This window comes from Glarea lozoyensis (assembly GCF_000409485.1).
Source record: "Glarea lozoyensis ATCC 20868 chromosome Unknown GLAREA12, whole genome shotgun sequence".
Lineage (NCBI taxonomy): Eukaryota > Fungi > Ascomycota > Leotiomycetes > Helotiales > Helotiaceae > Glarea > Glarea lozoyensis.
The window spans coordinates 657,904-674,339 of record NW_007360986.1 but is presented as its reverse complement, the minus strand read 5'-3'; the positions used below and the strand labels follow the sequence as shown (position 1 = coordinate 674,339).

General features: G+C 46.7%; 6 protein-coding genes across 6 annotated transcripts; 2 read left to right on the top strand and 4 right to left on the bottom strand.

Annotated features, from left to right (window-relative positions):
- Positions 1 to 749: 749 nt before the first annotated feature.
- Positions 750 to 3,347, bottom strand: GLAREA_10663 (TPR-like protein; the record flags this gene model as incomplete). The annotated part of the gene is made up of 3 exons (XM_008079764.1): positions 750 to 2,999; positions 3,058 to 3,228; positions 3,276 to 3,347. 3 exons carry the CDS (start codon positions 3,345 to 3,347, stop codon positions 750 to 752), a joined length of 2,493 nt encoding a protein of 830 aa, XP_008077955.1.
- Positions 3,348 to 3,753: 406 nt separating this feature from the next.
- On the top strand, positions 3,754 to 4,888 carry GLAREA_10662 (vacuolar ATP synthase subunit D; the record flags this gene model as incomplete). The annotated part of the gene is made up of 8 exons (XM_008079763.1): positions 3,754 to 3,768; positions 3,821 to 3,933; positions 3,983 to 3,993; positions 4,044 to 4,369; positions 4,416 to 4,464; positions 4,517 to 4,526; positions 4,576 to 4,616; positions 4,674 to 4,888. 8 exons carry the CDS (start codon positions 3,754 to 3,756, stop codon positions 4,886 to 4,888), a joined length of 780 nt encoding a protein of 259 aa, XP_008077954.1.
- A 237-nt stretch (positions 4,889 to 5,125) lies between these two features.
- On the bottom strand, positions 5,126 to 5,970 carry GLAREA_10661 (RNA-binding, RBD; the record flags this gene model as incomplete). Its single annotated transcript, XM_008079762.1, has 3 exons — positions 5,126 to 5,523; positions 5,575 to 5,888; positions 5,942 to 5,970. The coding sequence occupies 3 exons, from the start codon at positions 5,968 to 5,970 to the stop codon at positions 5,126 to 5,128; spliced, it is 741 nt and encodes a 246-aa protein (XP_008077953.1).
- A 555-nt stretch (positions 5,971 to 6,525) lies between these two features.
- Positions 6,526 to 7,423, top strand: GLAREA_10660 (uncharacterized protein; the record flags this gene model as incomplete). The annotated part of the gene is made up of 5 exons (XM_008079761.1): positions 6,526 to 6,683; positions 6,741 to 6,769; positions 6,887 to 6,987; positions 7,038 to 7,116; positions 7,167 to 7,423. 5 exons carry the CDS (start codon positions 6,526 to 6,528, stop codon positions 7,421 to 7,423), a joined length of 624 nt encoding a protein of 207 aa, XP_008077952.1.
- Positions 7,424 to 7,751: 328 nt separating this feature from the next.
- Positions 7,752 to 12,800, bottom strand: GLAREA_10659 (Sec7; the record flags this gene model as incomplete). The annotated part of the gene is made up of 6 exons (XM_008079760.1): positions 7,752 to 8,006; positions 8,059 to 8,943; positions 8,993 to 9,332; positions 9,380 to 9,663; positions 9,711 to 12,238; positions 12,290 to 12,800. The coding sequence occupies 6 exons, from the start codon at positions 12,798 to 12,800 to the stop codon at positions 7,752 to 7,754; spliced, it is 4,803 nt and encodes a 1,600-aa protein (XP_008077951.1).
- Positions 12,801 to 13,519: 719 nt separating this feature from the next.
- Positions 13,520 to 15,229, bottom strand: GLAREA_10658 (Nucleotide-diphospho-sugar transferase; the record flags this gene model as incomplete). The annotated part of the gene is made up of 5 exons (XM_008079759.1): positions 13,520 to 13,801; positions 13,852 to 13,947; positions 13,996 to 14,315; positions 14,365 to 15,041; positions 15,138 to 15,229. The coding sequence occupies 5 exons, from the start codon at positions 15,227 to 15,229 to the stop codon at positions 13,520 to 13,522; spliced, it is 1,467 nt and encodes a 488-aa protein (XP_008077950.1).
- Positions 15,230 to 16,436: the final 1,207 nt, after the last annotated feature.

Here is a 16,436-nt window from a genome sequence, read left to right as displayed (position 1 = left end):
TCAACCAAATTACATCTGCTTGGACTGTAAAGCGTAATCGCTAGCCATGCTCTCTGTGATCTGGTTCCTTAGTTCTTCGGTGAAGGAGTGTTGAAACTACACGGAAATCAAGAAAGGTGTTATAAGATCGATACTGACTTGGCTGAGTTATGTTTCGAACGTATCCGAGACAGTGCAAGACTGTTCTCATTGTTTCCGAGAGGGCTATAGTACATCATAGCTGAAAGTCGGCTGTGCTAATATTGAACTCTTGCTCAACAGTTACTCAATAGTCGCGAAGTATTTTGAAGATCCAAGTAGAACAATCTGGACGGGAGTCTTCTCGCAACAAAGCAGGTATCTTACAATTCCATAGAGTTCAATTTCTAGGACAGCAAAGTAGCTCGTTTTAGACACAGCGACTCGACAAACCACCCAAGAACGTGTAGAATGGGAATCAGCTTGATAGCTTGAAAGCACGAGAAGGCTTCAAACAAGTGTTACATTTACACCCAAAGGAGGCGAGATAACTATCGTACGAGACTTTGAGGGCATTTACATGCCAGGTCCTTCCCAATGAACGCCATTTCTTCCACTTAAAAGTAAGAAAATCCCAGTCCTATCCCATATATGCGAAGCGATTTCCAAATCGAACCCAAGGAAAACGCCTATTTATGCACTATCTTACTCCGCCGGAATTTTGTGCACTATCTCCCTTCATCGTTTTTTTTGTAGAGTGTTTAGTCGGTCAGCCATGGTTTGGCTTGAGTTTAATCGTCATCCAAATCAATAGCCTCCGGATTCGCCTCAATAACAGAGCTCTGTGGTGCCATGTTACCTTTCTGAGGCCCCGAGCTAGCTGCCACGAAGCCGACAGGCGCTCTGGCCTCGCGCTCCAGAGCAGCCATCGCGTCGGCGCTTCCGTCCTCGTCGCCGTCCTCACCAGCACCAGCTGCGACCTCCTTAGCCCTGGCAAGCGCCTGACTAGCAATAAAATTGACGTCAGTGTTGTACTGTGCCTGGACGCTTCGCTTGATACGTAACATTTCTTTGAAAGTATCTTCGTTTCCATGCTGGACTTCGAACTGTTCCCATTTCGACCAGAAGGCAGGGCTTGTTCGAGGATCGCAGAATTGCGAGGCGTGGCCGTAGATAGCCCTCGCACGATCGATTTCTCCAAGTCTTTTCTCCATGTCTGCGAACTTTAGACACATGTCACGAGCATCTTTGTCCGGAAGCGCAGCAATGGCTCGCTCGTAAATAGGCCGCGTGGATGGAAGCCCGAAATTGGATGCTGATTTGGTGATGTAGAAATTGAACATATCGGCCCTGTCCTCGTCGGATACAGCACGAGTCGCTCGTTCGTAGATACGCATAGCATGGCGTGCAAGTCCGCGCTCTTCCTCTAAATTGCCATACATAAGGTAGAGAACTTTGGCAAATTTGGGCGGACATCCCTCGACGGATTGCTCGAATAGATCACGAAGACGCTCAATGCCTATCTTGCGGTCTACAGCCTTTGTAAGATACAAGTTCCATAGCTCAAAAGCAACGGGATAGCTGAACAAATCAAGGCCCCGTTCATAGATCTTGAAAGATTCCTCGTAATACTGGTTTTCTTCCAGAAGGTTGGCATAATTGACGACCGTTTGTGGAGTTGCAATCCGGAGTTCGAAGATCCTTTCGTAGATTTTCCTCGTCTCCTCGAGTGTGCTGACACTCTCTACCAAGTCCACATAGAAACTCCATAGCTTCCAACTCTTATGGACTCGCTGCTGAGGTGAGAGGGTCTCGTCAAAGTAATCGACAGTTGATCGTTTCGGTGCCTGAACGGCTTTCGCCATAATCTTCATCGCATCCTCAAAATTATCATTCCTGAGCTCCATCTCAGCCCACTCGAGCCACATATCAGCAAGCTCTGCAACCGACTTGAAGGGCACCTTCACTGCCTTTTCCATAATTGTCCGAGCGTTTCGCAGGTCGCCACCCTTCTCGTAGAATTTCGCATAATTCGCCCATAATTCATGGAACCGTCCAACGGCTTTCTTTGGTTGTATAGCTGCAATTGCATCTGTGTAAGTCTTGACTACTTCCTGATTATTGGAGCCCCATAATCCAACCCTGACGTTCCATTCTGAAACACTGTTGGGGTTTTGCCGTAGTAAGACGTCGTTAATCAGGAACGGCCGCCTGTCCATCAATTGCTCGAATCTCATCATGCGGATATCCAAGTCAAAGTCGGCGTTCTCATTTACAATTCCCTTCTCCGATCGTACAGCAGCTTCCTCCATCAAGGCTCCAGTAATTGCTTCTTCGAACTCAACGTAGGAATCAAATATGAGGGTGAAGTCGCGCACCGTCATCACAGTTGTGATACCTTCCTCGAATACGTCGCGTGCCCTTTCGAAGCTACCTCGTGTAATCCAGTACGTCGCTAGTCCAGACCAAAGCTTCCCCCTCTGATCGGCAAACCTTTCGATACCACTTCGAATTATCCTTTCCACGTCGATTCCGGACTCATCTCCTGTTTCGACTTCCTTCGCGTGCTCGACTAATAGATCAACCATTTCGCTCCAGAGCTGATAGTGGCCTTTTCCATTCTTGCTTCGAAACTTAGGATTATTCAATATTTCCATGTATTTCTTTACAGCTTCGGTGTACCGCTCGTTCTCAATTAACAACTCGATGAAATCTTCTGCGTCCTCCGGATGGATCTGCATGTACCTCCTCCATATTTTGAGCGCCGTCTCACCAGAAGCAGAGTTCGCAAAAGGTCTGTACAACGCCCAGATTCGGTTGTGTTGAGTAATTGGTAATGCGCGGAGGGCTCGATCGAACGTGCGTCGCGTAAGGGTAACAATTGGCTGAAGGAGTAGAAATGACAGATACATTTCCCAGATCCGCGGCATCTTGTTCAGAAGGATGAGAGCTCTTTCGAAGAGGGAATTGACCTTGGCGTATTCGGATGCGAATATCGCGGGATTGAGCTTGTCTAGGTGCTTCATACGGAGAGTTAAATACTGCATACCATGTTAGCAAGGAAGAGCTAGAGCTCCGAACTCCAAATATAGAACCTACCATTTTCCATAGCTTATAAGAACGGGGTAGCTGTCGACAAGCTCGCTCGAGAACATAAGCCTGCTCATGAAGACTACCATGTCGTAACTTGAAATCTATGTATGCCAGCCACGGCTTCACAGTCCCTGGATCGCGAAGGATATCCTGCTCGTAAATCGTGTCTTCTTCGGACTGTAATATGTTAGCTCTATGGTATCTACTATATGTCTGCTGCTTACAATTAAATACAAGTCCGGCTTTCCCCGTGACAGCTTCGCTTTCGAGCTCTTCGAGACAACCGGAGCTGCCATTGCGGGCAGAAGCTCACCAGGCATTTCCTGCCTGCTTCGAAGTCGTGCGAACAATTCGTGGCCGTTTCGCTGAAATGCACGTAAAAGGGTATCGGGAGGATTAACGGCGCGTCTGTAGTCGCGGGTGATTATGAAAATCATGCGCTTCCATTAGCGTTTCTGCCTTATATCAATCGCAAGGCCGCAACAATTCCAAGGCTGATTTGTAGCACCAGCCCCTGCCGGCCGACGTAGTGGGAGCTCCATGGTGATTGCTTTGGGAGCTTCAGTGCTTATCGTAAAGCCTGGCGGGAATAGCTTCACAACAACTCTTCGGCCGTTTCATACTACAATTTCCTTGATAGGAGTAGCCTTGTATACCTGAGTTTTCAGTGCTTCCTTACGATTGTCATTGTAGACTTTCATCATGTCAGGAGCTACTGTATGTCGAGCAGCTTGTTTTTACGCAGATACTCAACTAATCACACCTGTAGAATCGAGAGGCGGTCTTCCCCACTCGTCAGTCCTTGGGTATCATGAAATCGAAGCTCAAGGGAGCTCAGACAGGTCATGATCTACTAAAGAGAAAGAGTGAAGCCTTGACAAAGTAGTACATCCATCCTGCGAACAGGATCATAACTAACAGATGACTACAGGCGTTTCCGAGGTATTCCATACCAAGATCATAATGTCCGACCAGAGTCTAATCTGCTACAGAAATTACACGACGAATCGACGAGGCAAAACGCAAGATGGGCAGAGTGATGCAAATTGCGGCGTTCTCACTGGCAGAAGTTACGTATGCAGTTGGGGGAGACATTGGTTATCAAGTACAAGAATCGGCAAAATCCGCACGTTTTAGAGTACGGACGAAGCAAGAAAACGTGTCGGGTGTATTCTTACCGGCGTTTGAAAGCTATACAACTGAGGGGAACAATGATTTTGGCCTGACTGGTCTTGGAAAGGGTGGACAACAGGTACAGAGATGCCGGGAAACCTATGCTAGGGCAGTCGAGACTCTTGTTGAACTCGCAAGTTTACAGGTGAGGCTCTTGACTTGTTGTCTATTTACCTTGGCTAACTTAGTAGACTGCATTCGTCATTTTGGATGAGGTTATCAAGGTTGTAAACAGAAGAGGTAAGACAAATCCCAATTGAGAGTCTACGAAGATACATGCTAACGATCATAGTAAACGCCATGTCAGTATTTAAAGTTCTCAGACTAAATGCAGACATTAACGGAAAATAGTGAACATGTGATTATTCCTCGAACAGAAAATACAATCAAATGTATGGGCATATTTGACTTCATGCTAGCTGGTTGAAGAGTTACTAACTCTTGTACAGACATCAACTCCGAATTAGATGAATTAGACAGAGAGGAATTCTTCCGTCTGAAGAAGGTACAGAACAAAAAGCAGAGAGACACTGCCATTCAGGATGCGGAGATGAGGGCGAAGCGCGAGGACGCGGAGAAGCGGGACAAGGATAAAGAGAATGAGGAAACTGGTGGCGGTGGTGATATACTTGGTGACGATGAAGACGCAGATGTGATTTTCTAGTCTCATCACAGTCAGCTTCAGTAACGAGCATCCTGAGTGTAGGGAGCCAGCAATAGCATGTAGTATTAGCGATCACATTTCAGGGAAAAGGCGACATCGCTCAAGGGTATGGATTCATATAACTTTTTGTTGTAGCGCTCGGTATGCCCAATTGTCCTATAGCTTGATGAAGTCTTTAAATCGTTCATCCTACTCAATGGCCACTATTTAATGAACTGCCATGAGCATACACATACCTTACTGTCTCTGGTAAGTAACCTTAATGATTTGGCTCCCAGCGCCTAGTGGCATCCCCGCGGTATTCTCCTTGGCACTGATAGCTCCTACCTCGCTCTCATACTCAACGAATGCAATACCCGTCCGTCCCGGAACCAAACGCACTTCCTTGAAACCCTCAAACCGTTCGAATATGGAAGTCAAAGCATTAACCTCATACTCATCAGGTAGATTCTGGACGAACAGAATTTTGTTAGGAGGTAAGTATTCGTCAGGAATAACGGCACCACCAGACGGATTCGACGATTTGAGACCTGCACCACGCGTAGCTTTGATGGGTCGAGCTGCCTCTGGAGCGGCTGCGCCAGGACGCTTGAGAAGCTTCTGGGATTCGGCTTGTTCTGCTGCCTTTTTCTTGTCTATTGACCGGATTAGCATAGCAACTTTATCTACGAGATAATTGCAAGTACCTTTCTCGGCCAATCTTCTCCTCTTGTGACTCTCTAGTTCCTCCTCGCCACCCTGTCTCTTGACCGTAGCATCACTTCTCGTTTTCGCAAAGGCGAGTTCCATCTCTTTTCCAAAAAGCTCAAAACCCTGCACTTCATCAATCGCTTTTTGCGCGCTGTCTACGCTGTCAAAGACAATAAAGGCCTGTCCTTTGGCTTTCAAGTTCGTCTTCGCGACGATGTCGATAATAGTGCCATATTCCGCAAAGAGTTCACGGAGTGATTCCTTGAGCTGCTCGACTTTTATGCGTTCTTCGAGATTGCGCGCGTATACCCTATGCATATATTAGCCAGTGCAATGTACGTGTCGGAGTGCAATGACACGCACGTTGCGCTTGGTGGAGGATTTGATGCCATGTTGAAGTTGTGTATGAATTTACAAGGCAGCTTTAAAGCTTCAGCCTCGGGGTTGTTTGTAGAAATTGAGGGTCGCGAGTGTTGAGGCTCTCATTGGCTGTGATTGGCCCCGCTATTTCTCCCTCCACTCCCTCGCCTCGAGGACTGCGACTACCTACCTTAGGTACTACATGCTTTCTCTCGTATGATTGTCCTCAGTACATCTGTTCAAGTATCTCAAGGTTTCTGCTTTCATGTCACAACCTCTTAAGTCGCTGCTGCCTACAGAGCAAATATCCTCACGGTGAGCGACAGGGACTTCCTGTTTATGCTAAGTTGTGTTTGATATTGCCAAGACGCATTGCCTGTGAACCACTACCAATTCGAGATTTGGTTATATGTAATTACTTCGCATATAGATCCGAAGCCATACTTTGCCTGCTTAAAAAAAGTATTTCTATTTATATTTACGTTGGGGATGGAACCTTCCCATTGATACATAAGCAACGTAGCAAAACTTCGTTTTCCAAATTCAAGCTCAAGACCATAGTCCTCAACATACTTGATCTTTCCAAGATGGTTCATTATTTCTTAATATACACTTTGATTTTCCTGAAATGCATTTCAGCTCTTACCCCACCCCCAGAAAACTTCACACTCACTTCTATTACGTATGCTGGAACTGGCTGTCCCGCCGGGTCAATTGCAGCTCGGCTGTCTCCTGATCGCACGAAGTAGTTATACCGTCTTGCCCGCAACCAAGAAACACATTTATACTGAAAAACAAATAGGCTGATTCTATCCACTGATGGATTTGCTGGTATGCTTCTGCTATGTTTTCTTTCATTCCATTCTACAAGAATGAAATGCCGATTACTTTGGTTGGATACTACAGTAGGTAGAAAATGTCTGTTCTAGCAACTAACGATTTCCTCAGTACAGTCAGGCGATCCCACATACCCAGCTTCTGCTCTTCGAAAGATATGCCAAGTCTCTATAGCGCACGACTATCCCACAACCCATCAGTACCGCATAGTGGTAAGTCATTCTTACTTTCCTGGCATGACCATTTACTAACCTATAACAAGGCCCCAAAGATCACTGGCCTCATCAACATCTCAAAAAATGTCAACGCGACGACAAATTTCGCAGTCTACTATCCCGCTTGTAAGGTTCTCCTTCCATCGTTCCCGTGGGGGTTATTAACAGATGACAAGTCGACAGCCCTATACCGGCCTTCAAGGCGACCATTGAGGGTCCAACATATGGATTAACTGAATGGAATTTGACACAGAGCCAGCCTGAGTGGCCGGAAAGTGGATGGTCTCCATGTGGTGGACCCTCTGCACGAACGCTGAATTTGAATGTTCAAAACAGGTTGTACGTGAAGAACGTGACCGTTGATGAAGGCAGAGCTGAGATCTACACTTTTCTTTTCGACTTGGAATGGCGGAATGAGTACTGTCACAGTTGAATTCCAACGAGCTACCTTGATGTGTAGAGTCTTTAGCGGAGGCGTCGGGGTGAAATTGCACAGAATTTAATTCATAGTATCCCCAAGCTCGTCTATTATCCACCACCACCATGATCTATACAAATGTCCTGTGTGCTCATCTTGATAAAGACCAATTTTCACACAATCTCTGGCTATGCTTCCTTCTATGAAACAAGAACCAAATGGTTTGGGTCCCTCTACCTAGCAGCCAGAGTCCCAAAGCACCTTGCAGCAGCCCCCTATCTCAAACCTAAATTCCCAAATTTGCTTTTTTACCTATCTCTTATACACTGGTGATTGCACTTATCTATGACACAGACGCTACCACATCTTCTGGTTTTGCCTCGGTCGCTGAAGGCGACAGAGGAACTAACGGTTTCTCGGCTTCTTTCGGTGCTTCTAAGTCGAGATCTTTCTTAAGATCAGGAAGAAAGCGGTCAATACGCTTCCAAGTTTCTACCCACAACTTTTCGTGCTCGGGGTCTTGACTTGGAGGAACAAGATATCCGCTGCTGGACATCACGAGCAGGATGTTCTTCAGACTTTCGGGCACAGCCTCCTCCTGTGGAAAAGGTTAGTATTAAATCTGAAATAGCAATACGAGTGCTCCTTACCAGGCTATCCCCCTGCCCACTGTTCATTAATCTGTCCATGATATCGAGAATCTTGAGCCAAAGATCCAACATGCCATCCCACTTGGAGAGTAATACCAAGTAATGCAAGAAGATTCTACAGAGCAGAGTCGCCGCTTGCACACGTGTCTCGCTCATACCGATAGGATCTGAAGAATACACCTCTGGCTTTAGGAGTCTTTGAATCAGGGGAAATAAGACTTCTCCGAAGATCGCCGTCCACTCCTCGTGTTCTCCTGAGGTTAACTCAGGCGACAGAAGGGTTCTTTGCAGTGAAGAAAATGCCTGATGCCTGACCTCTCGGCAAGGGTTTGTGCACTGAGTTGTAAGTGCTCGAAATATCGGCGACCAGTACGCTGCCCATGCGTCTTTGCTTTCGAGATGCGATTGATCCATTAGCACTGGTATCCTTGTTGTTAACGAGTAAATCATCGAAATCGCCTTCACACCCCTGGCAACTGCGGCGTCCACTTCCGGTTGCTTCTCTGGAGCTTTCTTTGGTTGTCCTCTTTTTGGCCTCTTGTCCTTCTTTTGCTCGACAGTAGCCCCAACGCTTCCAGCCGATGCAAAGTCGTTCAACAGCTTAACTGCGGGTTCGTAGTTGTCGGCCATGACGGTGGGCGGTGATCCGACAGCAACACCCTCAAGAATCTCGAAAACGGTCTTCGCGGACTCAGAAGTGCCTGCGAGGTTTCGAAGAATGACCCAGAAGTCTGGAGAAGTCATTATTTCGTTCCTCAGGGGACCAGGTTCCTTGAAACATTCAGTTAATCCTCGAAGAACCAAGGATGAGGATTTTTCCAGGAGGTCTTTCTTAAAGGCTGATACTGTATGAAGTACAACTGGTACTCTAATAAACGAGTGTTCCTGCGATTATTAGCATGCGTGAACAAGAGAAACAATCTGCAAAACCTACATAGCTAGCGTGTAGAAGATGGAGCAGATAGAAAACGGTCCTGGAGACCATGATATTATGGTAGCTGGAGGCGTTCCGCATCACATTCATCAGAGCCTCAGCAACATCGGCACCAAGCGCTGTTATCGTTTCGCTGTCTCTCAGAGCCAATACTGTACAGAATTCCAGGAGGTAAACGTGTGAAGGATCGTACGGTGGCCCCATAGGAGCCTTTTGTACATTGGGTGAAATAGGCGAATCGGTTTCGGACTTCACACTTATGACTATTGATGTAGGGTCGTCAGGCAATTGATCCAGCAACGCCTTTACCAGAGGTTTCAGCGATTCCACGGGCATGTTCCTGTTGAGATTAGCGTTGCCACATGATTTGGTGTATGGACGACTTACACAACGTTGGCGAAGACATCCCCCATAGAGCATGCATTCACACAATCTACCGTGCAAAGAGTACTTTCTAGTTCCTCATCCGAGGGCTCTGGTGGATCATCAGCTGCATAGCTAGAGATATACGAGGTGAACGCAGAGAATATGCCAGCCTCTGCTTGCTTCTGTCCCCTATCAACTATCTGTGACGGGTTTTGTAACGGTATAGGCGATATTTCGAGACGATTTGGCGCGAAAAAAGGGGGTATCAACGAATTAACAAAAAGATTTAACCAGATTTGCACAATCTGAAGGTTGTCAGTAGTCTGATCTCGAGGTGAAACGGCGTACTAACCTGCTTCCAGCTGTTGTTCATAACAGTCTCACTTCCGGCCACGATGCGAAATAAAACAACAGTGGCCAATTGAGCCTTGAAGTCACGACCAAATTTAACAGCTAGCTCACTGACCATGACGCTATTCTCTCCAACTTGGACCTCCGTGTTAAGAGCAAGATTGGATGGGCTACCAGTTGCCAGCGAGGTAATGTAGCTGAGACAATAAACGACTCTGTCCACGGCTTGCGTTAGCCCGTACCTTCCAGCAATTCGTGCTACCTGGTCAAAACCCGCAATCACCCTCGAGAAGACTGCGTCATCACTTGCAGACATGAAGACATATGACAAGGTTGCGACAACGGGTTTCCAAGTTGCTGCAAACATATCAGCATCAAAAATATTTGTATCGCACAGAACAAGCTCGCCCGCCGATTCTGTCTTTAGTAAGAGCTCTCTCCAAGCATAGTCAAACGCATGTTTGTTCTCATGCTCGTCAGGTAAGATAATCTCATTCGACCTAATCGATTCATATATGTCCCGCAAGTATTTTTCGTCAAAGTCTGCTTCGTTGTTTACTCCCCCTAGGTTCCTAGCAAAATTTTCATATTTCATTCGATTTTTGTCGAGCACATTAGGATTGTGCTGATCCGTATTCAGCATGATGACAGCATACGTGAGGACGAAGATTGCATCCCCATTGGCAACACCTTCCGGCTTTGCCTCTTCAAAGTATTGCTGCGAGAACACTGTGATGATTCGTTCAATCAACGCAGACTCTCCGGGCAAGCGGAATGACTCCAGTAATTCGCGAAGAGCTTCATCGATTCGTTTCCCATTAAATCTGAACTCCCGCATCAAAGCTTCGAGGACTGGCTCATTGCCTTTCTTCGAGATGTATTCTCCAAACTGTTTTTTATTTATCCTGGCGGTTCCTCTCAAGAATTTCGCGACCGATTTGGCATCTTTCGAATCTTCGATGATCCCATGAGCACTGAGGTATGCCAATCCATCTTTTGGATTTTCATTGAACTTCGATGCTCCTTGAATGATTATCTTTTTCCTCCGCTTTTGTTCGCGTAGGTGCTCCACGCCCGGGTAACCCGTGTATTTTGGCTCATCGTCGAGTCTTTCAGCTATGAACTGAATGTAACCGAGGAGGGCATCTAGACATAATGGCGGCACACTGGTTGTACTCCAGGTGGCAGAGTCTGGGATAGCATTTCTTGATAACAGCCCGACCATGTCTTCGCAAAGATCGCTCCTATCGGTTGCACAATCGTAATTGACATGCAACTCAACCATGAAGCTAGGTATCCGAGCAAGAGCCCCGACACTCTCCACCATAGCTTCCCTAGCATCTGGCTTTCGAGAGCCGCCCTCCATGCCAAGCTTTTGTCTGTCTTTGACAGGAACTGGGGTTGACCTTCCACTACTTGCCTGTGATGGCGGAGGCTTCACCAGTTTAGGGGTCTGTGGAATTCCAACATATAGGGAAGGATCTATGCCAGGTTCTCGGGGAATCTCGACACGGGGATGTAAACAAGCAACAAGGTATGAGAGGAAGAGCTCTTGTTGCAATTTTAAGACACCACGACAAGTGGCCAAAAGAGTTCCAGTGACTATCAGTGACTCATTGAGAATCGCCATGTTGTCGGATCGTACGAGTTGGAACAAATACCGACACAAGCGATCCTCCGCTAGATTGGCAAGGCTTGGGTGTTTTGCTATCGAAGGGCCAGCTACTTCCAAAGCTACATCGATGATACGTAGAGCCATAACCCTCATAGTGTCTGCATGCTGTCGGTCATGCGGGTCCAGTAAATCCACCAAGACTCTAAACAATTCCCGGATTGACGGTAGGGAATATGGTTTTACTGGGGTATCATCAGAAGCTTCGGAAGCAGGCGCTAAACCCAGATCCAAAGAACTAGTTCCTGCCAGAGCACCTCTCGTTTTCTCAAAGCTCGTTGACGGTCGAGTCTCGCTTGGAGGGGCAGCCAAGGAGGACTTCACAGCATCGTTCTTATTCGCAGAAGGGTCCATCTTTACAGTATCCATATCTTCTTTGGTCTTCTCATCCAAGGCGTCCATTTCATCGCCAGCTTCAATTTCCAGATGCTTTAGCCGTTCGAAGATGACCTGGCACATCTTCGCCATCGACATTTCCGCCGAGCGTCGCAAAAGTTCAGAAAGCCTTGACTGGCAACACATACTGAGGCCTGTTTCCATCATCTCACAAACACTCTCGTCACTAAGAAGGTCACCTCCTGGACCTGATAGCATACCCTCCATAAGCTTCAGTATCCGCAAAAGTACAATTTCATCGGCAGCAGAATCACTGGCTTCGAATCGGCAATGCGTTATGGCGGCAGATAGTGATTGCATAGCTATTGAAAGTCGTGGAGACTCGGGACTTATTAAATTGTAGGAGAAGAATTTCGTGATGGCGACAAGTGCAAGAGAGGTAATAGGCGCGGAAGTAGCAGATGCTTGAATTACTTGAAGGAAGGGGTGCAATAGTGACGGCGTATCGAATTGGTGTATATCTATAGGAGGTTAGTACAATTGGGAAGAGCAACAACCCATGGTGCCTCTACCTTTACATCCTGTCAATTCGCGCCTCAATCGTCCGAATCCCGCCATCAAAGGATTATCTTGCATACTCTTGCCCTTCTTCCCTCGAAGGCCCCATCGGTTGGCCAGGCCTCCTTCGTCTGCCATATCCACGAAGCCATTAGAAGTCCCGGGCCTTGTCACTCTCTTGCCTACGTTATCGTCGCGGGGTGTGGTCGGCCTTGATTGGAAGCTTGGAGACATAGGTGTCGAGCTTCCGCCCAGAATTGCAGAAACAGAAGAATGCGCCCACCTTGCATGCTTTCGCATCGCAGATGTTACTGTGATACATTCTGTAGTGATCAATGCGACTGGATCCACTGCCACAGAGACTTGCCCCCTCCTTGAATTTTTCATGTTAAATCCGTTCGTCTGAGAGAACCTCGAGTCGTATTCGCGTGAAGGATGGGATGTAGACGTATTAGGTTCGTTGGTGGAAGTTTCGTGGGTTTTTGTCTCGAGGACTAAGGAGTCGATTGGGGCGCCATTGCTCATGGTGCAGTTCGTACATTAAAGGGCATAAAACTATGCTTTGCAGTGGCGCTCTGAATTCAGATTATGCAAGCTCTCGGCAAGTATGAATCACGACACTATTGTAGTATGGTCGTTCTCTAGGAAAGAGGAGATAGTGAGGGTTTGGTGACAATAAACGGTATTCTGTACAAAGATGTCCAAACCCTCGGAAACAATCTGTCCGCTGGTGACGGAGGCACGTGCGTATCCTAGGTCCTCCGATGTCATAAGCTAGGTAATTCCCTAAGAACCTACCTAGCTAACTATTGCACATATCGCGGTATGGAATTGGCAACAAGTCTCATTATGAAATCTGGGTTTATATATGTCCCCTTGTAGGGATATGGTAAGGGATCGCTTCTATAAATTTACAAAGAATCCATGTTGATATCGTTACAACGAGCTCCAAACAACAGCAGCTCAAATGACCAAGAGACTGAGATCAACCAGATAATACCTCAGCCTCTACGATCCCAACTAAACGCCATATCCTTCAAGGAAGTTCCCAAAAACTCCCGCGCCGCAAGTCTATTATCCCACGACGTTTCTAGTGTGACCTTCGTTCCCAAGACATCTTGGCTCGGCCGAAGCGCCTCTCATAATGGCAACACTTCCTTAAGTGTTTACAAGAAGTAGGAGCGCCTATTGACTTTGAATCTTGTCCCCCTTTGAAGAGCGAAAGTAGCTGACCCTTATGATGCTCATTGTGCTTTCACAGCGTCAGCTTTTGATTCCACCTTGGAGTCAGCCTTTGCTTCAGCCTTTGTTTCGGGTTTTGAGTCGGCTGGAACTTGTGTTTCCACAACATTTTGAGCTTCTGCTTTTTCTTTTTCCTTCTTTTCTCTCAGAGCTTCGTTCTGGATATCAGTCTTATCTTTCTCCCATTGACTGTTAGGGTCTGCAAATTGGTCTTTAATTTTCTTCATTCGGTCGGCTTTGTCTTGCTCTTCCTTCTCCCGCGCCTTTCGTTCTTCTTCCATTTCCTGTCTTGACGTTAGAGTGTGCTGAAAAAAATGATCACGAGCCTACTGACCTCCATATGGCGAATGTCATCTACACTAGGCTCATAAAGATGCCATATAGTGTAATGTGGTAGACCAACAACAGAAAATTGCATACGCTTCGCCATCTGCTTGCTGTTAGTCTTACAAGAATTTAATAGACAAAGAGATCTGACCTTTCCAAATCCTTCTGTCTCTGCATGCTTCTCGAAGCTAAATGCTGGAAAATGGACGCCAGACCGGAACACTTTCGCCTTGGCTAAGATACTAACACCTCCAACCCCATCAATATCCATTTCCATATCAGGGTCACCGTAGGGATCGCGTAAATAAGCAAGATGAGGTCTCCAAGTTGCATACTCTGCGTAACCTTCCACAATGACGGCATCTTCATCAAGGGTATCAGCTAGTGCCAAAGCCGTTTCGGATTCTTGCCATGAATTCAAGTCGTAAGGCTGTTCGCCGCCAAGCCAATCAGGAAGAGGACGCCAAACATCTGTGTAGGTTAGAGGTTGTAGTTGAGGATTTCAGAACAGTTGACATACTGGGAACGATAACATCTTTGTTGTGACGCATAAGATCCTCAAGAATAGTGAACGGCGCAGTTTCCACATCCACATCCCTCCAATACACCCAACTATGGTAAGGGCGTAGAGCCGCGCTCAGAAGCCAATTTCTGGCCTGTGCCATCAATTTTCTTCTGCTTGCTTGAGCAGCGAAACCATGGCGACTTTCGACGTCTTGGTTGACCTTTTGTCCGAAATCCTTCTCAATGATAGAAATCTCTCCGTATGGCATCTTTGGGTCCTCATCAGCTTGCAGATCCTCCAGGAGCTCAGACAGCAGACCGAGCGTTCTGTCCTTAGAGTCTGATACTAGAAAAGCCAAATCGATCAGATGGTGTGGATAGGTGAAGTTGTGTAGATGCGCAAAGAACATCCGCAAATGGCTTTCGGCGTCTCGAAGTGGTGCGCATAGCAGGATTCGTTCCTCACGCTCCCACCCCCTCGCTGTCCCTTGTACGGTGGACAGATCATAATATCTGACAGTCTCCAACTGGAAATCTTCCCCCGATGATAGGAAACCTAGCGAAAGTAGTGGTACTACGGAGGCACCTGGCCAGACGAAGAATGCAAATAAGCCGATGCCTACTAGAAGGCCTAATCGTATTAAAAGTTGTCGTCTTCTGCGAAGCGCTGGAGGTGAAGCTCTAGGTTGAAACCTGTATGCGGCATATGTTAGCAATGCTCAACATGCCCAACTCTTCAATTGGGCTACCACTGCTATCAAAAGGGGTCCCCACCGGTCCTCGTCGTACCTGTGTGGAGATATGGAATATGTGTTCTTCTCCTTGGCTCGCGGATATCCGTTCGAGTATGAATCCGATTTCGCAGTATGCCGCGGCAACATTATGAATTATCGACGTTGCCGTCACACGACTCTGGACTGGTGAGGACGGTGAAAATGCCAGTCTGGCGGTTCGAGACGATTTTTTGTTCCAGCCCAAGCTGACACTCGTATTAACCCCTGGAGGATACCACCTCTCATCAATTGTACACGCTAAAAAAGATTTGCATTGATAAGTCGATGTGACGAATAAACGGCCTGCCAAAGATTAATAGACTATTTGCAAGACGAAGCCGAATCTATTGACGGTAGTCGAGCAATGGAATTGGACACGCAGCCCTCCTTAGTGTTTATTCTGGTCTACGGAGAACATTCAGCACCAAAACATTTTAGCGGCGGTCGCTCGCCTAAATGAAACAAGCGCCTCGCACGTGTTAAGTCTGGGCAAACGATAAAGTTACCATATATTGATCACTCGTAGAACGGACAAGAAGAGATTACCCAGCAAGATAATTATTGTTTCTAGTATCTGGCATTTAAAGGTATGCTGTTACAATGTATTGCAAACACCAAACGGCGCTAGACGGCGCGAACAGCTTATTGATTTTAATATTTCCACTACCTACTCCATATAAAAATCTATGTGTACATAAGAAAAGCAACGGAAATACCTCCGGCTTTCTTGAATCCATCATCACCGCCAGCTTAGCTTACCTGTGAGTCTAGAGCAGTCTAGATTGGCGAGTGTAAACACCTCCTGCTGCAAAGTCAGTACCAAGAATCTATGCAGTCTAGTAATTGCTAATTGCATGACACTTGTTGTTTGCTCAGAAAAGCCAGTTTACTCAAGCACCCCAACCGGTCTCGATCCTCAAGGTTACAAGACGCAACAAGGAAGAGAAAGACACTGAAGCTACGCACTCCACAACCTATCATCCCGTTCAAATGAATGACCAGTCCGGTGCGGGAGGGTTGCTCGGCCGGGACGCGATAGTGGAATGGATAAGCTGTTGTCATCATGGCGGAAACGCAGCGAAAGAATGGGAGACAAAGATGCTTACATTGAGGTTCATGTAATGGTTTCTGCAAGATCTCGTCAGCTTTATAGTCCAATAAATACTTGGAACATGAATTTGAAGAGTCTGATTGCAAGGTTCAGAAAAGTTTTGGTATATTGGTTGTCATCAAGGAGTTCAGAAGCAGAACTGATTAATGTTTTTTCATCATGAAATTGTAGTAGGTTCGAAAAGAAATAAGGAGCAACATACCG